The sequence below is a fragment of the Elgaria multicarinata genome, chromosome 2 (genome assembly GCF_023053635.1).
Source record: "Elgaria multicarinata webbii isolate HBS135686 ecotype San Diego chromosome 2, rElgMul1.1.pri, whole genome shotgun sequence".
Taxonomy (NCBI): domain Eukaryota; kingdom Metazoa; phylum Chordata; class Lepidosauria; order Squamata; family Anguidae; genus Elgaria; species Elgaria multicarinata.
The window spans coordinates 12,543,243-12,562,039 of record NC_086172.1 but is presented as its reverse complement, the minus strand read 5'-3'; the positions used below and the strand labels follow the sequence as shown (position 1 = coordinate 12,562,039).

Here is an 18,797-nt window from a genome sequence, read left to right as displayed (position 1 = left end):
CTCTTTTTCATTCTTTTTTTGTAGTGCTGCTGGACAAAGCGCTACACAGGGCAGTAAAGCCCATCTTTGACCATTGGAAATAGTACTCGGCCATCTTTTTGATTAAGATTTCATCAGTCTTTGCCCATGTTGCAAAGGCTTTAAGCCTGTCTTCAAATACTAGCAATCTGTTGAGTTCAAAATTAAGCTATCCTGAGCCCAGTATGTTAACAGTGTGTAAAGGCCTTCGCCTAGTCATGGCCCCTCAGTGTAACTAACCCTCCTCACAGGTGTTGTGGGGATAAATGGAGATCTGTGAGGGAGAGGAGCCCCATATGCTACCTTGAGCTCCTTGGTGAAAGGGCAAGGTAAAAATTAATTTTAATACAAGTTCATTCTTGAATGTAACTTGTCCCACATTCAAAGTGATTCCATCCAAATGAAATGAATCCTCTTTATATCTGTCTGCACCATATGTTCTATTAGTTTTCCTCTGTTATGCAATCATTCTTCCCTGTTTTTTTGCTGATTATCATTCTCTGGTGGGATGCTCTGATTGTGAAACATTATCTTGCCAGATAGCCATCATAAAGGGATTTCCTTGTAGTGTTTCATTATTTGGTGTGCTTAGTGAAATCTTTAAGACCAATTCGTTCTCTCTGATAGTGTGTTGGGCAGGGGAAGTAATATGGTGGATTGTTGCAACTCCTGTCAAGTGTTACAATCTTTTGTGATTACAAACAGGAATGTAAAAGCCAAATTATGCTTAAGAATTTGTAACTTCTCCATTGTGGTTATTGTGAGGCCTTATTCCAGATATCACTGCTGGATGAGATATAGCAGACAGCTATAAGAAGCACGGCCTTTTTTTGGAGGGGTGTGTGTTAACTTGTTTCTTTGGTTAACCTGTTTTGTTATATCGATACGAACGTATTTATTTTTTTCAGAAACTGTTTATACAAGTAAGAAAGGGATTAACTGTGGCTGGCAGGTGGGGGGGAAGGTGGGGAATGACTGTGATGAGAGGAAGGGTTTTTCAGTTTATTTTGGGGGGAGATTTGAGTTTGTGCCTTGGCAAAGCATCTTCTTAATTTGAGGGAGGATTTAGAGGAGTAGTGAGGTAGGCTTAGGCTATTTGTTAAACATCTTAAGCAAATAATAATAATAATATTTATAGCACCGAAACTTCATCTTGTATACAATAAACTTTTATTTTGTGTTATTGAGTTAACCTGTGTGCCCGCTTGGTCTCTGTTTATGCTGTTACATACAATAGCACTTTGCAGCCAGCAACCATTTACCCAAACAAGGAATTACAGTAACAGTAATAGTTTTGACACACTTTTGGTGTTGACTGAGGTGGGGTAGTAGGTTAGCCAGGTCAGTGTGTACAAATGACTTAGCAGTGATGGCCCATTCCTTGAGCTTGTTGTCCCAGTTTGAGGGGATAACAAGTGAAAGTCCAGGTAAAGCCAGTGTGGTGTAGAGGCTAAGGTGTCGAACTGGGAGTCAGGAGATCCGGGTTCTAGTCCCCACTCGGCCATGGAAACCCACTGGGTGACTTTGGGCCAGTCACAGACTCTCAGCCCAACCTACTTCACAGGGTGGTTGTTGTGAGGATAAAATGGAGAGGTGGAGGATTATGTTCGCCACCTTGGGTTCCTTGGAGGGGGGAAAAGGCAGGATATAAATGCAACAAATAAATAAAATAAAAATAAATAAAAGAAGGGCGTCACATACCTACTTTGTGGAACAGCCTCCCAAGGGAGGTTCATTGGGCATCACCCGTTGATTTTTTTAGACTCCTGATAAAGACTGTTCCAGAAGGCTTTTAATTGAGAGTTCTCTTGGCTGTTTTAGTGATGCTTATCTTCTTGATTGATTTTTTATTTGATGTTGTTATAACTTTTTTTGTTTACTTATTTTATGATGTGTCTTTATGTAAGCCGACTTGAATTCACTGCATATGTATTTTAAATAAATAAATCCATATTTAGTCGTAGTGTAACCAGTCCATAAATGCAGCATAAATGCGATTTTGGACAGTGAGCATGTTAATCTGGACTCTGAGACTTCGTCTGAGTTGTGAGTAATTCTAGAGTTTTATCATGGTAATAGTCTTTTAGATGGATAGTTGTAAGGTAGAATGGGTGTTGTTGTTTTTGCAGATTCTATATTCTGTTTTCTATCTATTCAGATCAGGAAAACATTGTCTCTTTAAAAAATGTAGGCGACTTAAGATGGATTATGATGATTTTCTGAGGTCAAGGAAGGGCATATTGATGCCTGGGTTCTAGTTCTGTATTTACAAGGTTGTGTTTTTTTTAACTATACTCAGTAGCGTATAAATGCCACAAATAAATAAATAAACACCATGTTTCAAACCCTGTGTCTGTAAGAAACTATCTCAAGTTTTTGCTGCTACTATTTAACTAACCTTCCTGCCCATGCATAGCTCTCATTATTATTATTATTATTATTTATTTATATAGCACCATCAATGTACATGGTGCTGTACAGAGTAAAACAGTAAATAGCAAGACCCTGCCGCATAGGCTTACAATCTAATAAAATCATAGTAAAACAATAAGGAGGGGAAGAGAATGCAAACAGGTACAGGGAAGGGTAAGCAGGCACAGGGTAGGGAAAAACTAACAGTAGAAAGTAACAGTAGAAGTCTGCACAACATCAAGTTTAAAAGCTTTAGGAAAAAGAAAAGTTTTTAGCTGAGCTTTAAAAGCTGTGGTTGAACTTGTAGTTCTCAAATGTTCTGGAAGAGCGTTCCAGGCGTAAGGGGCAGCAGACGAAAATGGACGAAGCCGAGCAAGGGAAGTAGAGGCCCTTGGGCAGGCGAGAAACATGGCATCAGAGGAGTTGTTTGTGGTTTGGAGGTCACTAAGGATTGGTGGTTTTTTTAGTAGTAGTAGGGAGCTAGGGGTGGCGACAGCTGACAGAAAACTCTGGCGTGGGTTGGTCCATGAAGTCACGAAGAGTCAGAAGTGACTGAACATATAAACAACAAAGTAGTAGTAGTAGTAGTACTCTTTCCACCTCTTATTGTTGACATGTGTATGGAGACTTGGATCTATACATGTGTACTTGACTGATAAAGAAATAGAAGTTTTTTAGGCTGAGGTGTGGCATTCACACCTCAGCCTAGACAGAGTAGGGAAATTAGCTCAAGAATACCAACAAAACATAGATGTAAAGAATGCATGTTTATTTTGACATATTTTATAGAAAAAGAGAGTATTACTGTAGTTAGTTTGCACTGGACTGGCAGGCTATTCCCTTAGGATTCCTAATAGCAGTGATAGGGGAAAATATAAATATGATTTGCTAAGTAAGGAGCAGGAATGATTGTAGGGTAATGGTGGTGACTTAGATGAAATGGGGAAAATTTGAATGGCACAGGGTTGTCCATGTGAGGGGCAGTTTCAAAGTGATGTCAAAGTAGGTATATTTATGTGGTACAGAGAAGCATAGTTCACAATCACTTAGAAGTTAAGAATGGACAGTGGCTACCCTGGTCATGAATTTATTTATTTATTTATTTATTTAAAACATTTATATCCTGCCCTATATCATTAAGATCTCAGAGCGGCGTACAGATAAAAACATACAGTATAAAACAATAAATATGCACAGTTAAAAACAAATTAAACCATGATCCAAGTTAAAACAATATATAATGGGGTACGTGCCCAATCTCAGTGATAGTGTTTGTTTTCAAACAAACATGCAAAGGAAAGGGAATGATGAGAAACAGACAGCAGGCTAAACCATACTTAGGAGCCCTGCAGCCCCACCAGGTGTGAAACGTGGTTGCAAAAATAGAATTGACAGTGGAGAGCACTGAGGCAAAGCATCTTCTGATTAATCCAAACACTCATTTTAAATCAGTCTACCCAGGAGAGGGGGATAGTGCTAGGAGAGGATCATGAGGAATAGACTTTTTGCCAGGTGTCCCACATGCCCATGCAACAGATGATCTGTATCTGTTAGGTCCTGTGATCACACTGTGGTTTGGACTCAAGGGCACTTACAGGATACAGGCAAGGAGTACAAATGAGACAAGAATGTTGGACATGCTTGGGTTGGGGTTAAACCAAAGGCTCAGTTGCCTGGCTTCTGGGGTGAATAGCTTTCTGTAGGCTCCTGGTTCTATGACTGGGTTTGGGCTGATCAGTTCAGTGTTGCAAAAGCCATGCTTCCAAGGGACTACCTAATGGCCTACCTGAAGGTGATGATGCTTCAGGATTGGAGAATATTTTCTGCCAGGGCTTTAAAATGGCGGATTCAAATTATCCTTTGAGTGGGCTCATTATGGTGGTGACTTGTTAATTAGATGGGCAGCAGCATCATGTATCCGGATTCCCGTGCCATGGAGAGCAACACTTGCTGATTCAATTAAAGTAGAGAACACAAGATGGAGGTTATACATTTTAAGTACATCAAGTGTGAGTAGCTCACACATTACCATTAGGAACCTTTTGCTCCTAGCTGCCATGAACCTCTTGCTTAAACAACCTTCCAAAAAATAAATGTATTTTAGACAAGTGCTGCAATGATACTTCCAAAAATTATATGTGAAAGCCAATATGGCTGAGCTTCTGAGTAACAAAATTTTCAGTTTACAAAAATGTCCTAGCGTGACCGTTTGGAAGCTGCTTTGATTGTCACAAAGTGAGAAGAAAGTATTTGCAAGCATGGCCATTTCCATTCCTAAGCTCCCATCTGCTAAATTCCATAAAGGGAGATGGGATGGACTCTGGATTCTGCATCCAAAGGGTTAGCTGGTCTACTAATTCTCCAACTCTGAAACAGCTACTGCTTGGAAGAACGATTGATTAGTGGTAGCAAAATTTCCACATCTGCAACAGGAATTGTCTTTCATATGATGCTTGGAGCTGACACCAATCAGATGCTTGGAGTCCATAGTCTATAAGGCACTGCCTGTACTTTGCTTTCCAATTGATGAAATCTCTTCTTGATTTTATTTTTAATACTTAGCCTACATTTCATTTTTCTGTAATGTAAAGATATAACTTCCTCCTATATCTTACTTTTTGAGCATGGTATGAGCATCTTATTGCTTATGCCAGTAAATAAATGCTTTGGGTGAGGCTGTCAAGTGTTGTACCCACTGAATATCCCAGAATAAGCCATTACACTCACATTGTACACTGATGTCGCCATACAGATCCTTAGGTCCGAGACATCACACATTTAATGCAGGATTTTGTCTCAGATTCTTTTCATCATCTATGAAATATGGATGTGACCTACATTGTCACAAACATGCAATTTGTCTGTGGCCTAGTGGGAGAGGCAGGGTTTCTAGGTGAATGGGAAAGCAGCACGCCCTCTGCTATAGCTGCTGTGGTGTTCTTTCCTAGTGTCAGAAGGAATCCTGCAGGGCTAGTACCTCTCTGACCCTTTAAGTCAAGTGTGGGGAACGTGTGGTCCTTCAGACGTTGTTGGGCTGCAGCCCGAACCAGCATGGTGAGGGATGCTCTTGAGTGGCAGTTCAGCAACATCTGGAGGGCCACAAGCTCTCTGTTGTCGATTATAAGACGGAAGCATGAATCTAAATCCATTTCCCAGCCCTTTAAGGTATTGGGTGCCAGACTGCAGATAGCCCTGTCGTGTTTTTATGGCTGGGAAAAGAGTACTGCTAGACCTGGAGGGGCAGAGAAGTGGTGGTTAAACAGGGAAGGCAGGGGTTGGAGCAGCCAAGCTCTCCTTATTTGCTTACAAGGTGGTGTTTTGTGAATTATGATGAGAACATATAAATGCCACTGTGAATCTTAAGAGAGGGTGGATTCTAAATTGTATAAAGTTCATGAAATCTTCACTCTGTAGTTGGACTGAAGGAGAACCCTTTTTAGGGTTAGATTCTTTTCCACTTGCAGATCAGCAATGATCCATGATTTACAAACCATTTCTGTTTGAACTGATAAAATAAGGACTCATCTACATCATCAACAAGCTGGCAGACAGTATTATGTTGTTTTGCTTGGATGGATGGCAAAAAAAATGAGGCATCTGGACAATAGTGGTTCAAGACTTTCAATGCGCAATAAGATCTGGCGTTTCTTGTGTGGTATGCATGGAATCAGTTGAATCACTAATTATTAAAAGATTGGTCTGATTTTGAGCCAAGCTTGTCGCTAGCAACCTTTTCTCCAGCAATTCTCAAAGGGTGTTACCAGTGCATCCAGAAGGAAGAGCTGCTTTTCTGTTCAGGCTTTCTCCGCAGAAGTGACTCCTTCCTTGCTTTTGCTGAAGTTGAGAAGTGCTGAATAGCTTTCAGCAGGCCCCTTGTTTGGGCCATCTGTTTCCCAATACATAAACTGTCCATACTAGTAATGATGACAACAGGACACTTGTTCCCTGTGCCATAATTAGGCCTGTGTATGTTAGAGAGTACGTTTTGTTTGGTTAAAAGCCTACAAGGAGCCATTGTAATTGCTGGCAACAAATCAGCATGGACATTGAATTGGCCATGCTAGACACTAGAGAGTGAAGATGAAGTAGCCGGGGGCGGGGGGAATAGGAACCTGCCAAATCCCTTCATAGGCAGACTCTTGCATCTCTGGCAGGGCTTACTAACACATGGCAGAGATGTTCAGTACTATAAGCAAGGTCCTGAACATTGCAAGGATGGGATACTTGAACAAAAGATGGGTTCCTGCAGCAATAGGCTCCATTTAGCATTGATAGCTAAAGAAGAAATGATCAGGTTGAAAAATGTAAAGAACCTCTAAATAGACAAAGACAAAGTAGATCAGCATCTGTGCACTTAAAAAGCCATTTTGCTAGTGTGTTTCATTAATGAATCCAAGGAATCGAACCCTAGGTACAGGGTTCGATTCTGAATGCCATAGTAGTGCCATAGAAGCCATGCACACCAGCCCTGCCGGTGAGTAGATAGGCCTCCGATGAGAGGGTCCAAATAAATGAGTGTATGGTGAAAAAGATGCATTGTGTTCCTTATGGATAGGATATACCGTCTCTCATTTGCCCCTTTTGCACTTACAGTTTATATGAAGTACATTATAAAATTTCTTTATAAACTTTGTTTTCCAGGAATCATGAAAACTCTTTGGGTACTGTGTGAACACATTTTAATAAGTCCAGTTTTAGTGAACTTAGAAGTATGAATTTCTTATATGTGAATCAAAATTTGTAATCAGGGTGTTGCTGCTGATTTATTTATTTTTAGAACGTGCAACATAGTTTTCAGCAAACCTTTTCCTGTCTGACTTCGTCATGGAATCTGAGCAGGATGATACAGATTTTTTTCCCCTTTTGGGGTGATAGAAATCCCAAGAGTTGCAGTTTAATTTGTGCTTTGTGCCTCTAGAAGGAGGCATATCAGGTTGCTCATGTTTGTGTACCTTCTGAGGAGCCAGATGATCACTTGCTGAGTCAGGGACTGCAGTTCCCAGCTGGTTTGGTAATAATACATTATCATCACTTCCTCTCTTTCTCAGCAAACATTCTGCTGAGGAGCCTTGAAGGTAAGCTGTAGAGGCTAGGAGGAAGTACCTGTTACAGTTTTAAACATGAAGGCCGAATGTTTTGTCAGAGTATTTTGTCAGAGTATTGTCCTTCAGGCGTTGTGAGGAAAATTAACCAATAGCGCAGTGATCAGCAAAGGTAATTCTTGCAAGCACATAGTGAAATTTCCTGTTCACCTTTGGCACTCCCATAAGCTGAATTGCCAGCAAATGATCTGTTTTTGTTTGACAAACGTAGGAGGATTTTAAAGAGAGACAGATAAAATTTTCTTCTGGACAAATAGGTTAAAAGCTTTGAGGAAAACCTCTGGATATTTAATAAAGGTGTTTTTTGGTGGGGGTTAGCTGGTTAAATAGCTATATGCTTGTGCTCTCTGTTTGTGCGTGTGTGTGTGAGAGGATTTTGGCTCTAGGACCTGAAAAACAATTTCTGAAGCCGTGCAAACAGAAGCAGAATGCCTGAATCCAGACACTCATACGGCAAGGGGGAAAATACATTGCTCCCCCTCCTACTCCACTCAGCACCCAGTCTTCCCATCTTGCAAAATAGATCTGCCTAATCTCTTTGGCATTTTGCAGCAGGATTACCCTTAATATAGTTTGGTTGTAGGTTTAAATAGTCCGCACAAACATTTGAGCCCTTTACTTCAATTCCTGATTGTCTTTGGGTGATTGTGTGTAGTGGAGGACTTCCTGACTTGGTCTGACAGATACTAATTATGTTGCTGTATATACATCAAATCAACACTAAAATTCAGATGTGCATCCAGAATGGGGATAGGCAGCCAAATCACATCCTATTGAAAACAATGCCATATAGGTAAACCATAGCTGCATTCAGGAAGCTATGCTTCTGATCCAAGAAATGATATACATGCAAATGCCGGCTTCCATGTATTGATCTCCTTATTTGGATCCTAACGTCTGGCTCGCCCAGGGCAGTCCCTCTACTTGAGCCAGTCACTGTTCAGCTCAACTGGAGGGGCTTCTTTCTACAAGGGTCCTCCAACTTGGCTGCATGGAGCTGACTCTAGGGAATGCGTGGCTCAGAGAGGTGAAGTCTTTCTGTGTGAGCTTATTGTGGCCCCTTCACCCTGAAGCCATTAGAGCAGTGGTTCTCAACCTGGGGCACTCCACATGTGTTGGACTGCATCTCCCAGAATGCCCCAGCCAGCTGGCTGGGGCATTCTGGGAGTTGTAGTCCAACACATCTGGAGCGCCCCAGGTTGAGAAAGGCTGCATTAGAGGAATGAGCTCATGGTACTCAACCCCCGCAATAACTTTGGGGCCAAAAGGAAGCGTGGGGGGAGAGAAAGCACGGTCCCCTCCCCACACACACTTTGCCCAAATTGCAATTATGTTGGGAAGGGAGAGATAATTTAGTGCTCTGAGATCCCTCTTTCCAGTATTTTAAACTGCAGAAGGGTAGTTTCCCTTGCAATTTAAAAAGATTTTTTGGGAGGGCAGTCAAATGTAGTTTAGCATAACCTCTGAGCATACAACCCCACCTCCCCTGCTATCATCATCATCATCATCATCATAAATTTATTTCTTACCCGCCTCTCCCTTCGGATCGAGGCGGGGAACAACATTAGTACAGGAATCAACACATCTTAAAAATTCTTGATTTTACATTGATCTAGGTTGGCCTGCTGGAAAAGGCTAGCGAGGAAAAGAAGCAAGAACGAATTTCTGTCCAGCATAATTCTTTGCCCCACTCCAGCTGAGAACTGCTGCTTATACACTGCTCGGTGCTATCAATTCAGCACATTAAAATTGAAACAGAGGTTTCAAGGCAGTTGGTAAATTCTTACGGTGTGCACAGAAGACGTACAGTGGAAACATGTAGCATATTCACGTGTGATCTATTTTTGACACATGAATATTAACTGAGTGGAATCACTGCATTTATTTATAGATCTAGTTGCTGACAGAAACCTGTTTTTCACTTTGGCCTTTTCTTCCATGTTATTTACGTACTTAATATATGGAAAAAGCAACAAGTTTAACATGCTTTATAGTCATTTATTTATTCTATGTATTGCATTTCTATGCCGCCCAATAGCCGAAGTTTCTTGGTTCAGTTCAAAAAGAATAAACTCTGTCAAGTACCTCCTAGTCATAATTGCAGGTAGCAATTAGAAAAAAATACAAAAGCAACTGTAGTATAATGTGTTCTACTAGGACAAACTAAAATGTCACAAAATAAAATAGTAATCAGGCTTTAGAGTTTCTAGAACTCTTCTTTAGCTAAATGTACAATAAAAAATAAAGTGGGGCGGAAAAAGACAGAAAAAGGTGCTTAGGGGCACATTGGAAAAGCCCCGAGCCTAAAGGCGGTGACAGGAGGTGCCATGCAGACGTAATTAGGTTAGCTTCTTCAAGTTGCGCAAAGCACTATGCGGATGGAGAAGAAATGTCAACTCTCTTTTTAAAAATACAATGCCAGCAGTAATTCATACCTGCTTTGGTGTTTAAAGAAACACACAGCAAGGCAGAAAGAAGGAAAAAAGAATGTAGTAGTCCTTCTATTAACTACACAGGATATTAATTTTGGGTGGTGCGCAGAGAATCAATAGCACCACTCAATGTGGTTCCTATCTAGTGGCTAGGGGTCATGTAACTTCCATAAACAAAGGCTTATCATTCGGTTGTAGAAGATCATCTTCCTTCAATTCTAGGATCCCTCTCTTGGGTGAGGAAATACTGAAAAAGAGAAATTGTAGATAGAGCTCCAAAAAATTGAATGTTCAGATTTGCCCATTTGTTTTAATTGCCACAGTTAACACTATGGAAATATGCTGGTGCTATATAAATAAATAAATAAATAAATAAATAAATTAATAATAATAATAATAATAATAATAATAATAATAATAATAATGCGGGAAAAGCCCCGCAGTGGTTGTGGATCGTTGGTTAGGTTACGCAAGCGCAGGTTTGCAGCCACCGCAGGGCTCCCCCGCTATGGAAGTTTGGAAAAGTCGGGGGATTTACCTTGACTTTTTCAAAGGGAGTAATGTCAATACGGCGCTTCCGCTGTCTGACATTGCTCTGGAGCCAATCCGGGGTCAACCCGAGGGCGGAGCCCGGTGGAAGGCAGCCAGCGATTGGACAGCTTCCACCAGGAAGAGGGCGGGGGCGCCTCCGGAACCCGGATGGCTGTCCAGAAACCCCACGCCCCCTCCTTGGCGTTGGGATTACCTGATGCCGTCCCAGGAGAGGGAAAGCAGGGGTTGAAGAGAGGGGGGGGTGCCAACCCGGTGCCGTGAAGACAGCCCCTTGGTTAGCATTGACCATCAACACAGCAATTCATCTGATATATCCTTTTAAAAGTACACTGAATGAGGCAGTAGGAAAGGAACTTTGTCTGTAGCTCATTGCTAGGTCAGTAGGCGTATTCAGCGGCTCTGGAAAAACAAATGCAGTGTCTAAGTAGTCTCTCATAAATTACTATATTATCTGCACCCCATAGTCCTCATTACAGGGGATTAAAAGTAGGGTTGCCAAATCCTGAATGACAACATTCTGGTACCTGAAGAAGGCCCTGTAGTTGGATCGTTTGTATCTGTGAACAGAGCCCAGCAGAGTCAAGTGGTGGAACCATCTGAAAGGTCTCTGTTTAGAATACCATGAGTCTATAAGCTCCTGCCATCAAGCAATACATCAGTATATGAAATCAGGCCAACATGGATTAATTTAGTAACCCAGATTCCAGTTGCATCACAAGAACTAATTGTGCATAACTCAACTAGGTAACCCAAGCTGTGGATTAGTCAGTGCAATCTTGTACAGGTTTACTCAGAAGTAAACTCCACTCCCATGTAAGTATGCTTTGTAGTGCAGTCTTTGTCATATGCATAAAACCCACATCTGCACCCTTGTATTCATGCACCTCACTCTTGCTCACTCTCTTTCATATACCCATGTGTATAATGCATATATACAGTGCTCTCATGCTTCTCCTTTTAACCCCTGTCTGCTGCTGTGGCTCCATTTTGCCAGGATCTCCTGGGACTGGTGGTCAGAAGGTTTGGATTTGTGTCAACTGCGGCTGACCTGGCAGCAGTATGGGCAGGTGGCTGGGAACTGGGAGGCAGCAGACAGTCTTGAACCAACTGAACTGGGCTAGACCTCCTGAAGTAGAACCCCTGTTGCTGCTCAGAGCAAGCAGGCTGCTATTGGTCTGCTGCTGCCAGGGATAACCACTTGAGGGTGGGGGGTTGAACACACCAGTGGTCATCTTCTGGATTCCTTCCAAAGCCATCTCAATTTGCAGTCTACAGTGCTGTCTTCCTTGTTGACTGATCATTCAAATTTCTGCATATGCAATCTAACAAAGTTCTAGGGGCCTCCCTCCCCAAACTTACAGTATACGCACATAAATAATGGGGAGGGAGAAATACAGTGAAGGCGAGAAAAAATGGCTTCCCTGTTTACTTACACTTCCTCTCATCTGACAGGTGGGCCTGTGAAACAATATTTGGGAACGTGAGTAGCAGACTGGTTTTTGAATCCCACCTACCCACTTTTTGGTCCTGTTATACCAGGACTCCCTGCCGTGGGGCTGTCTAAATTAAAGCAGCATAGGTGGCCTGTCTGCGACTTCCCCTGAGTAATGATGGAGGTCTGCAAAACCTTTCACATGATACAGGTTTTCCAGATTTTGTCTGGGTCGGGGTTTCAATTGCTATGTATGTAGAAGCGAGAATCGTCGCAAGGTACTGCTGATTTACCACTGCAGCGGTTTGATGGAGAAGCTGCGCCTGCCCTAATCTTTCCTTCTGCGAAAAAATATTGAAACATTAACATGCACTCCTGGAAGTGCTAGTGGTACATGATCAAAACACCTGAAAATGATGAAGCGTTTGAACCATCTGGGTATCTGGGTATTTAGTATTGAGTGTACTATTGTGAGGTCACCCATGAGAATATCCTGCCATATGCAGAACCTTGTGTAGTTTGATTTTAGATATTACTACCATTTTAAAATGTATGAAATTTAGCGCTATTCCTTCTTTTGGTAGGCTGAAGCAAGACTCGCGGCAAAGCGTGCAGCTCGAGCTGAAGCACGAGAAATCCGAATGAAGGAACTTGAGAGGCAGCAAAAGGAGGTATATATATATATATATATATATTGTTATTTATTACGGTCACAGACCAGCAAAATCAACATCAAAACATACAAAGGATAGATAAAAAGTGACATAAAAACAAAATACAGCTTGGTGAGTGCAAAAGGAGGTATGTTAAGAATGCTTAAGTGTGTGTGTGTGTGCTGTCTTCCTTCATTTATCTTAAAGCCTCCGGTTACTTATTGATCTTCTGAATAACATGCAGAAACAGTCACAGTTAGTAGTGATTGTAAGAATTCTGTTTAAAGATCTGAAAAATGTGAAATGTGTGGCAGTGTTGTAACTCTTCTTCTCATTGTAATAATCTAAAATAGAATTGGATGAGGCCAGAATTAAAGAATATATAATTATTATTGTTTCTTTTAATGTCATGAAACTGTAGAAAAGTTTTGTTCCTTTATATAGAAAAATATTCAAGGAAAGCACTGGTTTAGTTGCTGTTTCTTGATCACCCATCAGTAAATTCAAATGGAGTAAAAGCAGTGTTTGTAATCTAGAAATGGAGTGGTTCTAGTTCTTGACACTTGGAGAGCTATTATTACTTTAGTATATCAGCTCTTTCTCCCTATGATGAATTCAGGATCAGCACTTACTTAGGCAATGAAAGCTAGAGGAGCATTTGTTGGGCATGAGCACAAAATTGGCACAGACTTCTAGGTCAATACTTGACAGTGGCTACAATAGTGCTGTTCATTGTTTGTTTCAACGGGCAGTATTTGGAAAGGGTGCTCTTCTAAGACTAGGCACAAACAGAATTTATAACTTGCTCATTGGTGCCTTTCTGTTACAGCTCTTGCTTCTATTTGAGTAGAATACTCCTTTGTAGATTCAACAAGAAGGTTTACATGTCTGGCAGAGTAATTATATCCACCTGCTGTGCCAGTTCTGACTAACAGGATTTCCTAAACTGGATTATAACAAACCGTAGTAAATAAATATCATCACCCTACCTGTGAAAATGTCCATTCACATAATGTACGCATATGATTTTGTTGTACAGGCTGTTTAAGTCTCTAATAGCTTCTCACTTTCTGAACTTAGTGTTTCCAGTGGTTTGAGTATCCCAACCTGTTTTCAGTTTAATTTTTAAAAATTGATTAAATTTATTGAATTTTCATTGTGCCAGTATCAACAAAATGTGAATGAATGATAAAATTATTTCTTCCACAAAGGCTATAACTGTATAAATTGATAAATCTTAACCAGCACAAAATAATAATTATGATGAAATCAAAATGAAGACGAAATTCTGAAAACTAAAACATGATCGATATCTTACCAATTCTAAAACTATAACTGTATCAGCAATGGAAAACGTTTAATAGACAGAGGTTCCCACTTAAATCTTTTAGTTTAAAGAAATATTTTGGCTTAGTTTGGTCATAACTAAGACTGAGTATAATAACTAGTTCTAGAAGACAGCTATGTTCTTTGTGGAGTCAGCTCAGTTATGATACCACGATTATTGTCCTAGTCACCCTTATATAGACCAAAGCCACCAACTTAGAAAATGTTGCAGTGTATTCCAGCCCCTAAAAGGAATTTTCCTGTTCAAGTTCCAGCCAGCTTGGAACAGGAACTATGTTGCACTGTTTGAGCCTCACACAATTGGGAAAGGAAAAGGACTTTAGTTAACCTTTGAGTAAGAGATTTGCATGTAATGGACGTGATCACACTCCTCTTTAAAGGGTGAGTGCATTTAGGGAGTTCTCTTGTATACTGAGGTAACAGCCCTGACTACAAATATATTTCACCATTCAGTTTTGGTTGATGCATCTTCTCCAGGGGCAGGAAAAGAAGAAGCCTGCCCACTTTATGCTTAGGAATCTCCAGCTTGGATTATTATAATGCACTCTGTATGGCACTAGTTTTGAAAGCTAGTCAGTCTGGCAGACCAATTGTTTGTCGATGCCAACCATGGGGAACATTATTCAAAGTGCTGGCCCTAAACTCTTGGTGCCCATGGTACCTTATGGAACCTCTCTACCAAATTCAGTTTCCTCTGTGTGTAGATCATCTGAAGGGGGTCATCTCTTGGGGTTTTCACCTGCAGGGATTTGGCTCGTGAGGGAAGTGGGGCTTTTCCTGGGGTATCCTTCCTGTGGGATTTATTTCAGAAATAGAGTTATAGCCTTTTCATTTCAGAGGTCATCCTGTGGTCTGGGTGAACTAATTTCAGCTAAATAAATTGTGTGTATATGTTGGCCGATTACTGTTTTTAGTAATTTTAATTGTTTTGTGTGATGTGCTTTAATTTACTATTTACTTTTTATATTTTCAACTTGGAATTATTATAGTCCTGTTTCTGGGCTGAGAGGTGGGTTAAAAATCAAATATACAGATTCGACCTAGTATTGGCGGCGAAGCTCTTAAATAATGAATAAGGGGGAAAACCCAGATACCGACAGTATTTGCATATTAAGCAATACAAAACTTGTACCTTGAGCTGAAGTATTTGAACAAGCCTAACGCATCTGTGAGTCAAGTCAGTGGCTAAAGTAACCAATGGCAGAGGTTAGTGCACTTTTTATTCAAAAAGGTTACATTACATGCTTTCCTACTTCTCATCAAATTCTCTGTTAAAATTGACAACTGAGGCTGTATCAAGTTACAGAACATGGAGGGCATTCCTTCTCCTTGGGATGGTGCCTCCTGCTGGACCACGTAGACAGAGTCGATTTGTCCCTTCTTCAATGGGAGGAGCCCCCCTGCCCCTCAGACTGGCTCTGTCCGGTGAGCCATGTGGTTCCGCCAAGCTGGTGCTCTTGTCAGTCCAGCTTTGGGCCTAGTTTTTCCCTTCCTTTTGCTTTTGCTAGTTGTTCCTACCCACCTCCTTAGCAGGGATCCAGCTTCACAGAGCTTCCCCAGTGGGGGACACACAAGCAGCCAGATTCCATTCAGCGTGGAAGCAAGCTACCAGAGTGTGCGCCTGCACTGCTGCCCTGCCACTTTCCCCAGCCCTTTTCACTGCAGCTTCGGAACAAGTCAGTCCTCTCTCTTCCCTCTTTATAGGGCATGTAGAGAGTGTTGAGCCCCAATCACTCTACTGGCCCTCTCCGCCATGGTGGAAAGAATCACCAGTCCTGGATTGGACATGGAAGCCTCAGTTGGAGGCTGAGGGAAGAGAGATGGACCTCATAATCGGAATACAAGTTTGGCACCAAGAGGGGGAAAGCATGCTCTTTGGCACCAGAACTCAGAATTTAATGTTGTAGGCCCATCCCCAGTGCCAGACATTGAGGGGGAAGGGGCCATGTCTTAGTTTGCAGCCTGGGTTCAGAAGCTGGTTTCTCTGCAGGTTTCAAACGCCCTACCAACTAGGAGCAGGGATACCCCCAGAGAGGGATCTTTATTGTCTTCTCTTTCTTCCTGTAAAAAGAAAGGAAAGAAGTAGTAAAATAGGTCTAGGCGGAGGTCTCCCCACAGCCACAAATGGGACCATAGATCCTCCTCCCCATCTTCCTCTAGATCCCATGAGGGCTCCTCTTTGGCATCCATTTCAATCCATGGCCTTTCTCCTAATAGGACTTCTTCCCAAGGTGATATTCAAAATTCAGAGAAGTTCAGCAGAAGTTATCTTGGTGGCTCCATATTGACCCCAACATCCATTGTTTCTGGACCTGATAAACATGTTGATCCAGGATCCATGGTGACTGCCCAGCAGGAAGGATCTGCGTCTTCAAAGTCCTGTGGTGCACCTCTATCCAGACCTCTTCTGACTAACACCCTGAAGGCTGGAAGGCAGTGGTTGTTGAACCTGGGGTATCAAGAGTCTATTCTTAAGACACTTTTGTCTTCCAAATGAAGTTACACCACCAGGGTCTGTAGTACAGCTTAGAAAGTGTTTGTGGTTTGGGGTCAGAAGAATGATAGGCCCCTAGAGGTGTACAAGAGGTCCTGGTTTTTTCCAGGTGGGGTGATAAGGCTCTGAGTACGAGTACAATTAAGAGACAAGCAGCTGTGCTTAGCAGCATCCTGGAATACTAAGGGAGTCCTCCCATTTAACCTCACCTGCATCTCAAAACCCTAAAAAGGGGGTGGCACCTCTTAATCCCCACCTTGTACATCATTTTCCTACCTGGAACCTGAATGGGTTCTTATGGCACTGATGGGTTCTATTTGAACCCTTGGCCATGTATTCTTTTAAGTTGTTAACTTTTAAAGCAATCTTTTTAGTGGCTATAACTTCAGCAAAGAGAGTTTCAGAGTTCAGAGCCCTCTTGGCTGATCCAAAGTTCTGTATTTTTCATAATGATAAGGTGGTACTTTGTACCAAGCGTTCCTTCACCGTTAAGCTTAATTCTGCTTTCCATATATCCCAGGAAATTTATGTCCCGAAGTGGAGGAACACCTTCCATGGAGCTCTGGAGAAAATGGAAACTTCCATACCAGGAATTTTTGTTCTCAAAGTTCCATGGAGAGCATTCTGCCTGCCCTTCTAGGGATGCAGTGTGTTATTCCATTAAGAAGAAAGAGTTTGGGGTGGTTGTAGCTTCTCCTGGGCTCTTTCCTAGGAGAAGCTGCCTAGCACATTTGCTTTTGTCTGTTTTTTGAACTTGTTTCAAGATGAACATGTTCATGATTTTACTCTGCTGGCTTAGGTTTACTTTTTTCTCCCTTTAGTTGCAGGGTTGAGGGGTTTTTCTATGCTCTACCCATCTGGTCTGGAAGGGCAGGGTAGCTCCTCCCCCTGAAGAAGCAACAAATCAACTCTGCCTACATGGTCCCGAAGGAGGCACCATCCCAGAGAGAAGGAATGCCCTCCATAGAGCTCTGAGAACAAACATTAATGTGAAGGAAATCTCCGTTTTTCTGCTCTCAGGCCTGTCTGATGCCCTGAGTTACTTTTTTGGGTTATTTCTAGGGTGTTGTACCGCATTTTCATTTTGTATAGGCTTCTGTATACTGCATTGTTGTTTCTCACAGTTGCTGAGTTGCAAATATGAAATAATTTATAAATTAAGTATGAGAGTTTATTCTTAAAAGCACAGCTGTGGTACAAGTAATTAAATCTGGACTAATTCTAGTATTTACACTGTTGCCTTTAAGATGTGCCAATGTATGCTTAGTAAGTGTACATTCATAAATATTTCTATGGTGAGGTTTTAAATCTTCTTGTTATAATGGGAAAAAACTTCGAGTCATTGTTTCAAAGGACAATAATTTCAGGTGAAAGGAAAATAGTAATGCAATCCACTCTATAAGATACTACTGTGTTAGCTGCTGCAACAAAAACCTGTGCGCTTCAAAGCATCTGCCCTTAGAGAATCACTTCTTGTCTTCATGGGTGAAGAGAAGTCTACTGCTGAAATATCAGAAAGGGGTGTGTGTGTTTTCTCACAGGAGAAATTAGATATACTTGTTACCACTTGACACTTCTTTATAGATTATCACAAAGCATGTATCTGATACTCTAGTTAAGGGCAAGCTATCATTATACTTTGAGGTGTCCTTTCCTACTTCAACATGTGTTTTCATTAACTGACGAAGGTACCAGTTCTCTAACTGTATTAGTGTATGTTCAGAATATTTGAAGCCTGCACAACCCCTAATGTAGAAGTCATGCAAATATTCCTCTATTGTTAAAAAATGGATTGGAGCGCAGTTTTTTGTCCTCTGGGTATCTGTACGTCATGTCAGTATAACATGCTGACCCAGTTATGGCAGTGTAAATAAGATTTCCCTGAGCAACCATCTAGAGTAGAAGATGGGCGAGACCTGGAAGAACATCATTTTAATTGGCTACCATTGTCAGACAATTGCTTTCAAGCCTCTTTCAGGCCTGAACTTGTTGGTCCCTATTCCCTTTTCCTTCCATGAAGGTTTGTATTCACTGATAAGTTTGCACAACAGATAAAAATGCTTGTATTCTGTTCTACGGCTGTTGGAGGGAGAAAATCTTGTCTATATACATTCAGTACTAGAATTAGTCATTTCGGTTCAACACAAATTCCTTTTGATAGGGTTGGGGAGGGTACAATATTATAATGTTGCCTGTGACTCACTTCGCATAGAGGGAGATGGAAAACCAGATCTGATCCTCTCCTCAGCACTTTCAAGCCGCCCTACTCATCTAAAGTGCTTGAAGTCACTAGGTGTATGAAAAAAGAAATCAGGCTCTTCTAATATGCAAAGTTGGAGGGTGCCCCAGAGTTCC

The 18,797-nt window shown here is 41.5% G+C and overlaps 2 protein-coding genes across 12 annotated transcripts in view; both read left to right on the top strand.

Moving 5' to 3' along the window:
• RAMP1 (receptor activity modifying protein 1) overlaps positions 1-18,797 on the top strand; it is a 547,734-nt gene that overhangs the window by 352,998 nt on the left and 175,939 nt on the right. The gene's annotated exons all lie outside the window — the stretch shown is intronic.
• LRRFIP1 (LRR binding FLII interacting protein 1) overlaps positions 1-18,797 on the top strand; it is a 124,157-nt gene that overhangs the window by 37,326 nt on the left and 68,034 nt on the right. For all 11 annotated transcript variants that reach the window (XM_063116027.1, XM_063116025.1, XM_063116021.1 and 8 more), the window contains exon 2: positions 12,533-12,619. In XM_063116027.1, coding sequence (XP_062972097.1) covers positions 12,533-12,619 — 87 coding nt within the window. The remainder of the gene's footprint in view (positions 1-12,532; positions 12,620-18,797) is intronic.